The sequence below is a fragment of the Emydura macquarii genome, unplaced genomic scaffold, assembly GCF_026122565.2.
Source record: "Emydura macquarii macquarii isolate MOO-44397 ecotype Brisbane River unplaced genomic scaffold, CSIRO-AGI_Emac_v2 contig_705, whole genome shotgun sequence".
NCBI classification, from domain to species: Eukaryota; Metazoa; Chordata; order Testudines; family Chelidae; genus Emydura; species Emydura macquarii.
Window position 1 is genome coordinate 12,758,752 of NW_027130842.1, and position 14,897 is coordinate 12,773,648.

Consider the following 14,897-nt stretch of genomic DNA (forward strand, 5'->3'; position numbering starts at 1 on the left):
TACTGAGCCCCCTAAATTTGGGGTTGGTGTGGCACTTAGCTAAATGGTTCCAGTTTGGGCCCATCTTTAATGATTAGTTCAACAGTATACATAGGGCACAGCAGAAAAGGTATTCCAGGACCTTGCTTAGCTGTGCTTTGAGCCCTGTCATAGTTGCAAGCATTTCATTGACTTCTTCTTGGGAAGTTTCCTTTGTAATAAGCTGTGCTGTCCTTGTAATCATCTTGTACTGAGCTTCCATCACAGGCACCTTCTGTTTAATATCCTGCAACAAATATTTTAACAAGTATAGTTAGGAATTCATGTGGCATATCAGCTTGTTCTCAACAATAGAAGATGTAGGTGATAAATCTAATTCCCATTGACATCAATGGGATTTTTTCCATTGACTTCAATGAGCGTTGGACCAGGCCCAGAATGTATTTGATATATACTAAGAAAAGGAGTTCATCTCCAAAGGTCTGTATTAAAGTTCAGCATTCAGCTCATTTTATGTATGAGGATTTGAGCTCAGAAAATCCAGTGACATCCTTGTTTGTTGCTTCGGAAATGTGTCCCAGAAAAGTCACTCATAGAATACAATCATTTAGATTACGTAAAACACAAACTGCACCATTGTAGATAGTATAAAATATAGCTATGTAAATAAATAATCTTCTGATCCTCTCCCAAAATTAAATAGCTACATAATTCTCTCTTCTGGGAAGAAGAAAAAAGAAAGAAATAGATAGGCAGAAGGAAGAAACTTACCTCCAAATCTTGGACAAACGTCTTGACATTTAGAAAGGACACTTCTCCAGACACAGATAATTTTCTATTGCTGCCATCAGCAAAGGTTGACAAGGTGGCAACACCATCCAAGTATTCCTTCCTCATTCTTTCCAGCTCATCTCCCCGAGCATACTATGAAAAATGGAAAATAAAAACACAAAGAACACATCAAAATATGCAACGCTGCTTCTTAAGGAAACTAATAGGTCCTGTTAATTTTTCTTTACTTTTTATTCAGTATGACTTACTAGTAATCTTTTAAGCTAAGGGTCCAGCAAGTGGTTGGTTTGTTGTTTTTTAAATTTTAATATTGATAAATGAAGAACATGGTTTTTTTTAGGAATGGGAAAACTTGTTTACAACCCCCCTTCCCTTCCCCCCGGATCATTTTGAGAACTCCTTCCTCTCCCCAGTCTCTGAACAGAACCTAATTCCCCAACTCACTCCTCATGGAGTACCAGTAGCCATCCTTTTCAGAATTCAGATTTCCCCCTGTACTCAGTTTTGGCCCTAGACAGGGACACATCCAACCTGAGCATCTACTTTCTCTCAAACTGTGATTTACTAGTTTATCAGTTCAGTGGGTAAAATGCCAAGAGTTTCCTCGCATTCTCAGTCACTGCAATCCTGTAACAGCGTCTTTGGGGATCTGGTTTAATGCTACAGCAAACATGGCAGCATCTTCACTAAGGTCTCGGTGCTACTCCATTCACATTCCCTGTATTGTAGATAGCATATGACTGGGAAGCTATTAACATCAGGAAATATGAATGCATCAGCATCTGAAGCATAGCAGGGAGAGAGACAGCCAAACAAAACTGGGGGAGGCTGGGAGGACTGCGGACAGAGAGAGAAGTCAGGGAATTAGCTGAGGGCTGGAGTGAAGGAAGAACTGAGGAACTGCTAGAGAGCACAAAATAGACAGGAAGAATTGGATGAGAGAATTGTTAGAAGGTCATGGAGAGGCATGGGGAACAGGAGTGGGGAGAAAGTTTCAAAATGTGAAGGGGAGTATTCATACTTTGGGGATTAGGGTTTGCCTAGTAAACCACTCTGCACATTACTAACAAATAATAAAGCTGTGATTGTGTTACAAGCAAGAGTTTGGAAAGGTTTTAAAAAAATAAGAACCAAATGCTGACCGCTTTACTTATGTGATTCATTGACAGCAATGGGAATACTCATGTGAGTATGGAGAACAGGATTTGTCCTCAGGTGAGTAGTCAAAAGTAATTAAATAAAAAAATTAATTAGCCATATGATTACTTCAGTACACATATTTTAAAATGTGTATACAAGGCTGTCAAATACTTTTGTACACGTTATATCTCATGCCCTCCCTCACGTGTTTTTAATAACTTCTTAAAATAACGTTTATTTCCCAACCAGTTGAGTCCCTTTCCTGAAGTAAGTTTTTTTGCTCTCTGTGCCTTGTAGATCACAAGACAACAATGATGTCAGCATAGCTATGGGAATGGGGTCTGTTGATTAATATGTGCTGCCTCTACTGTTGACGGGCTTCAGCCCTATGATAATGCAACTCTGAAATGCATTAGATGCATCCACTCACACCGGGGCTAAATTTAGCTCTATAGATTCTACATAAAACAATGGCTACTTTTTAAAAATCATTTTAATTTTTCAACAATAGAAAATGTGCATTTTTAAAAAGTTAAGGTCAAAGACTACAGAGATAAGCTGCAAAGTAAGTTTGCTGGTGAATTTGCAGAAAGCCATCTCTACTCATCTATCTAAAAAGATACCAATGACTGGTGGCATGTATTGATTTCTGATTTACATAATTATATACATTTTACATTACACTTAGCTCTTGGACTCCTAGTAAATAGTCCATGCAGGCTTTAGTGGTGCAAATCTTAGGCAGCCTTGCTGCACTGCAATGATAAAATCATTATTTTAATACAACAACCATAACACATACTTGCTTAACTTTCATGAACAACTCTCTCCATCTTCCATTTAGTAGCAGCAGTTGTTGTTTAAGGTCTCTGGAAATGGTCTCATCACAAGTTTCAATAAGAAAATTACCAGCATCATTCATGGCTGTGTGCTGCTGGATCCAATGAGGTAAATGTCGAAAAAAATCCTAAACACAATATAATCAACATTGCTAAACATTTTGCAAAAGTCAGTACATCACATAATAAAGTATAAAACCAATCACCAACTAAGGTCATGAATAAACCTTTTCCCCATGAGGCATGTTATCCTCTGAAGCATCCAGTGTTGAGTACTTTGGTAAATTGTTATGTTCTGAAGTAATATTTTAAAGTAGAGCTATCAAGATAACTTCTGTGCGAATGGAAGGGACTCTATATAAACAATCAGTGCCGTCTCAATTTAATCAAGTAAGTAGCACTACTGAGGTCAATGAGACTACTCTCCTGAGTAAGATGAAAGGATTTGATCCTTAATTTATAATATTGTCACTATTTCATCTAATTTCTGTTTAATTTATACATTTGAGGATTGATTTCATTCATTTGAAAGCCACAAACTACTAATTCACTATGGGTTGGATTGCAACTTGGACTACATGCCAGCACAGCAGTAAGAATCCCCCTTGTAAATCCAGCACAGGTAATGGGGGCATGGGGCCTGAGAGCACAGGGGAAAACAAGTGCTTCATGTCTATTTACTTCCATCTCAGGGTGGGTGAGTGGGGAGAGGGAAGACAACAGATGGAGCCTTGGCTCTGTCCCCACTCCCATATTCTAGATTGCACAGCTGAGCCAGTGTCTGTGTGAAAGAGAGAGAGTATGAGACAGAGTGTGTGTGTGTTAATTTTCTGCTATGATAGATCCCCAACAAATGACTCCCCACCCTCCTTTTTCCTCTTTCTCTGCCCCAGGAGCAAGAGGGGAACCAGAGAAGGAACTGTGCTTCAAATGCCTGCCTGAAGCCCAATTCTTCCCAGGGCTGCTCCTGGGGTGGTGCCATTTACACACTGCTTCTTGCTCAGAGCTATACCAAAAAGTGCAATCTCAAGGTTTCAGAAAGTCATGTCACAACACAATAGTTGATACAGACGTCATAACTTATCCACATTTAATACACCTCCAATACAGCTACAAAGAAAATGTCAAATGGAAGCATATTGCTTGAATTGGTTGGACAGATAATTCAACAACACAGTGTTTTTTAAATCCCTAAAGAAGAGATGGGTAAAGAGCACTTGTACTATATACAGAGACATATTAGTTAATATGCTTCATCGTCTCTTAGTAGACTGAGTGTCATCTTACATCTTTTTTGAGTTTGAGAATAGTGGTGCTTTTCCCTGGTGCCCAAGATAACAATACTGATTTGTCAGGAAATGTCCAACAGCATCCCAGACATATTATATAAACACTTCCTTGTCATTTTTTTAAACTGCTGTACACATGCCAGGAATGCTGTTCCATTGTTGGCAGACTTTTACCAAAGAGGTCAAAGAAGAAATGAGGCGGGAAATTGAATTACCCTGCAGAGGCCCAAGTCATACTTTTTCATTCCAGGTGTGAATCTCTTCTCCTACACTTAGAAGCAGGGCTTGGGTACCTCTGAGGTACAGTTTCCCACCCCAAACCCTGCAGAAGGTTCTCTGCACAGACCCCAGTCAGCATGAAAGAGGAAGCAGAATCAGGGCAGGCTGGGGAGTGGGCTGGAGGGGCACATATCATCCTCATTGACCCCAAAGGAAGATTTAAAAAAATTAATACAGTCCCAGGCTATACTAACTATTTTCAGATTCCCCCCACAGTCCCTCCTGGCAGCCTTGAATGAAGCCGCCTGGGGAGAGGCCCTAGGAGCATGGCTCTAACGGAGCTGTACTGGGAGGGATCTGAGAGGAACTAATGGGGTTGAGAGGGCCTGGGGCTTCCCTGTGAATGGTTGAGGCCATCTGCAGGTCCTCTGGAATCCACTAGGTTGGAACGCAGTTATCAGCAGGTGACAAACCCGGTTCCTTCTGCCGGCATGGTGCAGGGACATCACAGACATTTCCCATTAAATAGCCTCCTTGCGCAACTTTGAATTACTGGGCCAAATTTATCTTTAGTTTAAGTTCCTGGTAGTCCATGGAGTTCCCGAAAGGATGGATTTGTTCAGTGATAAATTTGTTCTGTTGTATTTTAATTATTTGTATGGGGAATATGAGAGTCCAGGATGTCCATTTCTGGCAAGTTTCCAAATTGTTTAGGTTAATGTGTTCATGATAGAATCCCTTAAACTAGGTGTTACCAATAGAAAACTGGGAAGACCCTTAATTTTTAGCATTGCAAACACAACAACAATGCAAATAAAGAACTTGAAATCAGTCAGAGAGATAAAAGAGAGAAAGCATTATGGTGTGGGATGAAGGTATTATGGCCTACATTTGGAATGCACCATAATTCTCATGAGTGGTGAATTTAAGAGTGAATTATACTGGTCAGCCCAAGTGAGTGCCAATAAAGCCCTTATATCACATCACAGAATCATGGATTTTATATGTGACATACACATTACAGAACAAATATTTTGGAAATGTTTCAGTAAGTTTTACTTCATGTTACTGGTACTATTTAATCATGTCTATCCATCTGGAAGCCAGGCTGCCTTTCTTAACATGCATTGAACTGGACAAACCCCAGTGAGAGAGAAAGTTAGAATAATAGAGTATTAGAGTTGGAAAGGACCTCAGGAGGTCATCTAGTCCAAACCCCTGCTCAAAGCAGGACTAACCTCAGCTAAATCATCCCAGCCAGGGCTTTGTCAAGCCACAGCTTAAAAACCTCTAAAGATGGAGATTCCACCACCTCCCTAAGTAACCCATTCCAGTGCTTCACCCCATTCCTAATATCCTTTTTCCTAATATCCAACCTAGACCTCCCCCACTGCAACTAAAAAATGATAAAAGCCTCTTAAATGACCTAAAATAGTTTTGCCATAAATGATGATGTCACTCTCTTAAGGTCTAGTACTGCATCTCCAAAACATCTAGGACCAGAAGCAAATTCTGTTATCTTCTGTTAACTGGGGATATTTCTGATCCTTGAACCAGTGCAATATGAGGAAGAAGTTGCACATTTTTGGGGAAAGGAAATAATATTCCTTTGTCAGAGTGCTTTATTTATTAATTTAAACTGTGGCTATTTGAAGATGCTGAGAGATTTGGAATGTTTAAGTAGTCAAACAATCCCACTGCAGACAGATTAGTGGAGTGGGCAGAGTGCAGATGGGATGGTCAAATGTGCATGATGAATGCCATTTATCACATGGATAGCAGCAGCACATGTGTGTCACTATACACACAGGTTCATATTTTGTTTTGAAAATCTGTTTTAAGATGAATCTGTAGAACAGACTTGACATATACAGATTTTGACTTACCGGTAAATGTTCATATACAAAGAACATATCGATATTTCATTTTAAACACTATATACACACAAACACAACCCATATGTATAAGTCACTGACAGCCATGTGGTAAACTGCATTTATCATGTGTCTGACCATCTCACCTGCCCATTAATATACTGTTGCCAGGACAATTTATAATATGCTAAACTACTAAGACAACTTTTACAGGCACAGTTTTTGTTTAAATATGAGAAATTCTCCCTTCTTTTCCCCCAAGTCAAAGTACTGAATTTCTCAAAAAAATTAAACTGGCTTGTAGCCCATGATGTGCAATATTTTCTCCTCAACTGGTGTCAACATTAAAGTCCGGTATCTTGTAAAATAGGAGCTATTTATCATAGATAGGTCCCAAAGTTATAGACATTAAAATTGTGCCTGGTGTTATCATTATGTGTGAAAAACTATTTTAGGTCACTTAAAGAAGTTTTTAAAATGTATTTGTCATAATTTTTCACCCCCTCTGAGGTCAGAACACAACTCATGACAGCAATGCAGACAGTCTTGATGGTAAAATATATAATGCATACAATAGTTGGAACAAGTTTTAAAACTAGCTAAAGCATTTCTAAAATAGCTTAAAATCAGGCTCATTTTTTAATTTGCCAGGCAAACATAACTACATATATACATAGATAACTGGCTGTAGGCAGACAGTGGTAATTCAAAGCAGTCACGTTAGTAATAAACAAAAAGGTAAAAGCATAATATTCCCTGAACATAAATGCCTGTTTAAGCAGCTCACTTAAACTCCTAAACTTTTGCCAATAAATATTTAAACCAGTTTTACTACAAAATATGTGGCATACACAGAACACATAATGATGCAGTGTGATATAACAGCACTTATTCTGAGTGAGCTGCATAACAAGGCACTCTTGGCTTTGCTATTTGTGAACAATGCAGCCATCTTAAATTCAGACAAATAAAATCTTTACGCCATACCATCATAAATGTGCTTGCTCTCTCTCCATCCTTTTCTCCATATTTATACATGCACACACGAGTGTGCGCGTGCACACATACAAACCTAAGACAAATATGCTCAAGCAGAAAGTGTACTATGGATCTGTAAAGGTTTCTGATAGTGAAGAGAGCAGGGCAGGAATTATTCCATGAATATGTCTCAACTTGCCACAACTCTCAGCATCTGGGTCTTCTCCCCAGTCCTCTGCAAACAGCCCTCTATCTAGTCACTATATTTTGTTTTAAAAAAACCTTGTTTCCCATAGGTTGTAAAGCTTTTTATTGAACAGTCATAAAAGCCACATGCAAGGGTTGGATAAAGTTTCAAATATTCCTTACTTTTTTGGCATGTTCCGGTTGATTCAGCATTTTTTCAGCATCCTCCAGCCAGGCCTGCAGACTGGCCACAGTGCTGCTGTATCGGTCCCAGTTAGCAATCACTTCTTCTAACATGCTCTTCACACTTCTCACCTCTACTGACAGGTTCCTCCACTGTGCTGTTGTTTCATTCATGAATTTCATCACATTCTCTGCTTCTTCCACTAAGACACATAAAGCATATTGAATTTTTTAAAATTACATTAAATCCTGGACGTGCTGGAATTATTTATCCAAGTATTTAGCATATGCTTCTTTTATTAAAAATATTATTAAATCTCTTTTATTATTCTTGTTAGGTAATTATATTTTATATTCTTTTCAACATCAGCATGCTTGTTTAAACATACATTAAATGCATAACCTAATGTTAATGCAATGTTAAGGTTGAGAAATCAAGCATACAGAGTACAAAATAAAGCATGTAAAGAATGCTACATTAATTGCATATCCTACATATTATTGGTGTATGCATCTAATAACAAAAAGGTAATGTAGGAAGGTTTATATTTAACAAGGAATGATAAATAGAAAATTGCGCATGTGGCTGATTCAGCCCTGGTTTGCATTAAAAAATATTCATTGAAAATCTATTCTCATTTACAACTGTGTAAAGACAGATTAATGACATTGGATTTTTGTCATTTATTTTTTTAAATTTTCTGTCTGTGGTATACTTGATTTCTTGCATTCCCTCTTTTTAAGGAAAAAAGAAAGAAAAGATAAAAGGAAAATCTGAAGCTTCCTCAGTAAATGTATCCTTAGTGCAGGATCTCTTAAGAATGAATTCATAGTTAATGTGTCCTTAGTTTGCACTAATTGTGCTGCTAATAATTCTAGTGAATATTTGTTGGAAAATGAAATCATTGGATTTTTTAAAATTATTAAATGATTTCTATTGATTTTACATTTTTAAAGTGTATTTTTTTTTAAATCTAAGTTTTGGGACAAGTTTGAGTTAACAGTGTCATTTTAAATGGATAAGCTATTCCTTTTACCTTCCTATCCATAAGCCATTTTAACAACTGCAGCATCTCACCCCAGCGATTGCTGCTCTATTATTTCAGTGTTTAAAGTAGTGTGCGTATGTGTGTGTGTGTATATATATATAGGGTAAAATGCAGCCCTCAGAGCCATCCATGCAACCTCACTGAAGCCATGGGGTTGTGTAGGTGGACCAGAGAGCAGTTGATCCATCCACACACCTCATCTTAAATTGCACCTATCGTTTGGATCATTCTTTGTAATTCTGTCATGCTTGTGAAAGGTATTTCAGTGAATACTATACTAATAATGATACTGGACAAGACTGCTTTGCACATTGGTAGAGAGGCATAATACAAAAGATCCTTCCACTACTTACACACCAGGAATAAAAGGCCACTCCGCTAACCTGGAGACTAACAGGATGGTACAGCTTCCCCCTGTGTACTGGGGAGTTCCGTGAGGGACTAACAATCCCTCTACAACTTCCCACTGGATAGTTGATGCTCTGAACTGCCCCAACCGAAGGCTATTTCAAAATGGCACAAATTGCACCATTATTATTGTTGTGATTGTCATTAAATCCTCATTCCAGCTATTTTGAGAGGAGGTTGTTGCTTTTCTTTTAATCCTCAAAACACAGATGACCTATGTTATCGGTTCTCAGATATTATTATTTCATATCTCCTTTAAGTTATTCAAAGAGGGTGAAATTCATCCCTGTGCAGAGGGTCCGTACAAAGTATGTGAGATTTATGTAGTGCATGTGCATTGTGCTAGCTCTCTGCACAAGGATGAATTTCATATTTTGCAAATCAAAATCATCTTTAGTTACAACCAAGGGTGCTTTTCTCCTTATCAAAAGAGGGAGAACACGTTTACAATTAACACTTAGATTTTCTCATGCTCCAGTAGCATGGTTCTAGTAAACACCCAGTCAACAAACACAGGCAGAAATCCACTGGATTCTAGTTTTGTCAGATACCAAGTGGTTAATTACAGCTACAGTACAACTTTACTGCACAGAAGGAATTTACTTTTAAATATACTCTTAGGAACTCATTTAAAAAGGATATTAAAATCAACAGAGACTAAAATGGCTTCAGTATTGCAATAGATACAGAGGTATTTACCTGAGCCATTAGCTTTGGCATACATCTCAGCTGCCTTTTTCAAGATCTGGTATGTAACTTCATACTGCTCAAAGAATTTACTGTTTTCAATAACAGACTGAAAAGGAGAAAATGGTTATAAGGGGCAAAAGTAAATGTCACATAGGAATAATAAGGACAATTCATTTGAATTACAATTATATTAAGATACAGTTTCTCAAATTTCACCAAACAATTCCCTACTTAATTTACAAAGCACCATCCAGAGTTCCTTTTGACAAGGACAGGGCTGGAGAGTTCCCTCCGATAGGGTTTCTTTTCTTTTCAATAGTACATTTTGGAAGAATATTTTTAACATGCTCATAAGACAACCCGTTAATTGCTCTTTCTTGCTGGAATTCTTGGAACTTCCTCACACTCAGGATTCAACAGAAGCCAAAGAACTGACTGAAGAGTCACTATTTATTAGATAATTCCTCTGCTGAGATCTAAATGAAAACAATTCAGTAAGGGCAAAATTCATCTTTGTGCAGATGGCCACCACTTAAATCCCACTTAAGCCTTCAAAATAGCCCTTGTGCTGATCCTCTGCAAAGAGGCAGATTTCATTCAAAGAGAAGAAATATATTCCATTAAACTTCAGTTTGCATTCATGTCTTCCAGAAGAGATGGAACAAGGCGTTAAAGAAATACTACCTTAAGGGATGCTGCTTTACAAAGTGTTGCATAGGTTTTTACTTTCAGGACTGAGGCTAAAATCTATGTCCTGCTTTGAACTTTTGCTCTTAAACAGAGCTGGGTAAATAATTTATAGGGAATACTTATTCAACAAATGTTGCTTTTTCTTTGTTCACAGTTGATGAGTCATTTGTGATTTTTTTTCAAATGTATTTGTTTCTCAAAAATATTTGTCAAAAGCTCCCTATTACTAAGAATAATTTGTACTGAGTAGTGCCTAAAAGCCTTATGGAAAAGCTATATAGAAATTAATAGAAAACACATCTTGTCTATGGTTGTTATTTTTTTTTAAACTATCCTATAGAAATTATTAGAAAACTAAAAGAATTCTATAGGACTGTTCAAAAATATAATGGAAAGTCTTTAATCCTCTATTAAATTATATAGATATTTTGAAGTAATTTCTATAGAACTGTACTATATTTCCATAGAACCCTATTGGTTTAATTTCTATTAAATTCTATAAGACTTTTTCCTCTGTATGAGTCTGGCAAATGATTTTGGTTCTATAGATCTTTTTAATAAGCAGTTTGTTCAGAAGCAGTTATTCAGAAATTAAATATTTAAAATTTTGATTAGTTTTGACTGGCCATATTGGTCACATGATATATTTCTGTTACATGGTTGGATGAGCATCTCTTAGAATCTGGCTTCTGCTTTGAATACTCTTGACTGAAAATGTAAAGTTTTCTTATCATGATTAGTCTGCAATTATCACTCTTTCCAAGAACATTCATCCCAATCCCAATGTGTAGAATAGAGTGCAAAAGAAAAGTAAATACGGTTAAAGCAAAATCTATTTGAAAATTTGAAGGCTTTGCAGTATTTATACACGTTTACTTCTGATTATTCTGGGTACTTCAAATCACAAAATACAAGCATAACATTGCAAACAGAAACATACAGCAGCCTGTGGAAAACTTAGTAAAATGTAATAGAACTGTATTTATTTAATAATATCAGAAAAAGACAAGAAAAGTCCTTCTGCTTTGAAATGTGTAGATTTCAGTCTCACTAGCACCAAAATTTTCTGCACATTTTAAATAAAATGAATAACTCTGGGGATTAATATTTTTAAATGCCTTTTTTCAGAAAATTTTGCAAAGAGTCTGTTTCTTTGCCTCTCTCTCTCTCTGGGCAAAGTTGTTCATGGGCTTAAAAGTTTTCCTTGTTGATTTCTTCATTAGGCCAAGTGTAAAATGGAAACAAAGATTGCTCACCTTTGTAAACTCCTTTGAGATATAGAATTGCAAGAAATATTAGGTATATTTTTCAGATAGGTTAATGAGACTGACTGATTTGGCTGGGAGGTACTGACAGTGGCACCAAAAGACCTGGATCCCAGTTTTGTATCTGACACATAATTTGATATGATTTTTTTAAACACTTTTTGTGAAAATTTTGAGGGAGTTTATGCTGTACTCTGAAGGCATCTGGGACTAATTTAGCCATGCAGTATACAAGCATACTTTATGTCACCAGCTACACACCGAAACCGCACCCCAGTCCAGCAAAGCACTAAGCTCATTGGTAAACTTTAAGAATGTGAGTAATCCTACTAAAGTAAATGGGAAAACACATTCTTAACAGTTAAGCATGTGATTATTGAGTGCTTTGCTGGATTGAAGATCAGAACGTAGTGCACTGAAGAAGCCATTATTAGTTTGGCCAGCAACACCCACTTCTTTAATTTAATAATTTGATGACCTATATCATATTTAGTTAAAATAATTGAGACTGTGGGCCTGATCCTCCATTGCTATGGATCATCTCTGATCATTTTCACCCTGGCAAAGTGAGCGTGAAATGATCTCAAATCAGAATGGTACAGCAGACTCTCTCTGGGTGTAATTCTCTGTGTCCATGTACATCAGTCTAACGCAGAAGTAAATCAAATGAAGATTAACTGAGTTACCCCAGTATAAAACTGGCGAGTGAGATCAGAATTGGGCCGACTCAGGACGCAATGTGCAAGACAAGTGGAGAATCAGGCTCTGGCTCTTCATTTACCCACACAAAGAAAAAATGAGAGAAGTAAACATTTTAAAAATTAATTCTACCATCTGGAAAATTCCCAAGCCAAAAATGCTCAATTTTAAAACTAGTTAAGATTGCTAACTGAAAAGAATGCTGTTACCTATTGCACGATTTACAAATGTGCAAGGAAATGTATAGGCAAGGACACCCTGAATCTTACACTGCTTGCTTAATAAACATCTGATTCTGTGAAGCATAAAGAAATGCATGTTCTATCATGACACAACAAGCAACTTTAGTTCTGACATAAAACAATACAGACCACATACATATATAATTTTACTATGAACTAATAATGCTATACATTTTCTCTATCAAAAGACATAAACACATAAATTCTCAAGAAAGGCTTCTAAAAAAATAATTCTAATTGCTCTAAGGTCAATATATTACGTGATACTTTTAAGGAATATTGTTAAATGGGAAAAAATAACTATTTACAGCCTTTCCTACTAGCCTATACCCAAGTGTAAAGTGGGGATGAGGGTATTAGTAGCATCCTGTATAAACGCCATGAAGAATTATAGCCTCTCTGCTCTGCTAAGCATAGGGTCCTCTCTGTCCTTACTGCCTGGAGGCATATAGTATGCCAAGGAAGGCAAGAGAGGTAAGGTAAGGCCATGGTTCCACCTTCCCCTATGCTCCAGCTAGCTGTGACCTGGCTGGCCTGGTGGGTATATCAAGGCACATCTCAGAGAGTGGTGTAGTAGATACTGCATAGCTGGAAGCTAGATCAGGGAGTGGTGTAGTAGAGATACTGGAAGTTCCTAGAAGTATTATGCCACCCCAAGGTACAATGTCTTCTGGTGTTCCCCTGGATAGGTCTGGTTATATTCTCTGACTTGCTCGGAGCTGTGAATAAATAGCCCAACTTAGCCCCTTAAATGTTGCAACCAAGATAACAAACCTACACAAAAATCCAATAGCCATGGCTCAGAGTTAAGGCAGTTGTGTTGTAATGATACATGCATGTCTTTACACTTAAAGTATAATGAGCTTGAATCTCCACTGCTTTGCCCCTTGTATTGTGATTTACATCTAGGTAAAGGGAATGTGAAATACTACCATAACAGAAGGGCAGCATTTTACATCTGCTCTGCACTCAATTTGAACAGGTTTAAGGGACCACAGAAGGTATAAGACAATAAAGATCCAGCAGATGGCCCCAATCCTGGCTGCACTCCAGCTGGTTTGCAGTGCTCCAATGATACAAAGTTCTTCTAAAACCAGCAGATCTAGCCTCTAAAGTTAGAAAGATCTTTTGGTGGTGTAGAACTACTTTGGGGATTTCCATATTATTGCCCCTTCCAGACGTTGCCCCTTCCATTGCCACTACCCTGCCCCGGGTATTGGGGAAGGGGGCGTGATTAGGGATCTCTCGCACCTGGATGCCCAGCTGTCACTGGCTCCTTGAGACCACTGGCGGCTTATGAAGAATAAAGCAGCTTTCCGGCCATTCTAACATGTGTTGGGGGCTTCCCCCAGGACAGAACAGCCCTAAGGATCGGGAAATATGAGGGCACCTTTGAGCCCCCTTCAGCTGCACTGAGCATTCATCAGTTAAGGCTGAGGCCCAATGTATTTATTATGTAGGCAGTGTAAGTTTTATGATGCCCTCACTTATTTATTCCCTTGCTTCGATATGTTTCAGTTCTGTAAATGATGTAATAGTTCCCCACATTATTGTCATTAGCAATCCTAACTGTTCCTTTTCAATGTCTTCTTTTTCCTTCTTTGTTTTTGGAATGCGTACAAATGCCAAACTCAATTTATAGAGCATCAGATCAATAATTCAAAATAAAACACAAATTCACTACCAGAAACGTTAAGATTATTTCCTGCTTACTATAAAATAATGATCCAAAAGCATTTTTCTCTCAATTATTTCACTTCCATTATGTTTTTAGTCCTCATAAAAGCAGCCACACTGACAGCATTAATGATTATAGTTCTCTAGCTACTGTACATCAAGAATTCCATACTGTTAATTCTAGTTTAGAATGCGCAAACTGTGTGGAGCAGAGTATTCCCACCTATATACCTGTGAGTTTACTTATTTCTAGACCCAAACCAAGCCTCTTTATTAAGGTTATGAAATGTTTTTTTCATTTGGTGACCATACACAACTGGAACTCACATCAGAAATTCCAAGATATCACAAGAAAAACAGTTCTCATGTTATGTTCAGGTTTGACTGGAGGGTGTGTTTACATAGCAACTGGGAGGTGTCATTTCCAGCTCAGGTAGACATCCATATGTTAGCTCTACTTGAGCTAGTGCCTAAAAATGGCTGTACGGCCATGGTGGCACAGGCGGCAGCTTGGATTAGCCACATGAGTATAGTCCCACCCCACCCCATGGGTACGTACTCGGGCAGCTATCCCATGCCACCGCCTACGTCTCCATGGACACAATGCTATTTTTAGCTCAAGAAGTGCTAGCATGTGTATATCTACCTGAGCTAGGAATTACACTTCCCAGCCACTGTTTAGACATAATCAGAGAGAT

At 37.8% G+C, this 14,897-nt stretch overlaps 1 protein-coding gene across 1 annotated transcript in view; it reads right to left on the reverse strand.

Annotated features, from left to right (window-relative positions):
• SYNE1 (spectrin repeat containing nuclear envelope protein 1) overlaps positions 1 to 14,897 on the reverse strand; it is a 458,068-nt gene that overhangs the window by 299,335 nt on the left and 143,836 nt on the right. Inside the window, exons 15-19 of the mRNA XM_067542425.1 lie at positions 9,636 to 9,732; positions 7,480 to 7,682; positions 2,714 to 2,878; positions 751 to 903; positions 122 to 265 (exon numbers count right to left, since the gene is read on the reverse strand). Of these exons, the coding sequence (XP_067398526.1) occupies positions 122 to 265; positions 751 to 903; positions 2,714 to 2,878; positions 7,480 to 7,682; positions 9,636 to 9,732 (762 nt within the window). The remainder of the gene's footprint in view (positions 1 to 121; positions 266 to 750; positions 904 to 2,713; positions 2,879 to 7,479; positions 7,683 to 9,635; positions 9,733 to 14,897) is intronic.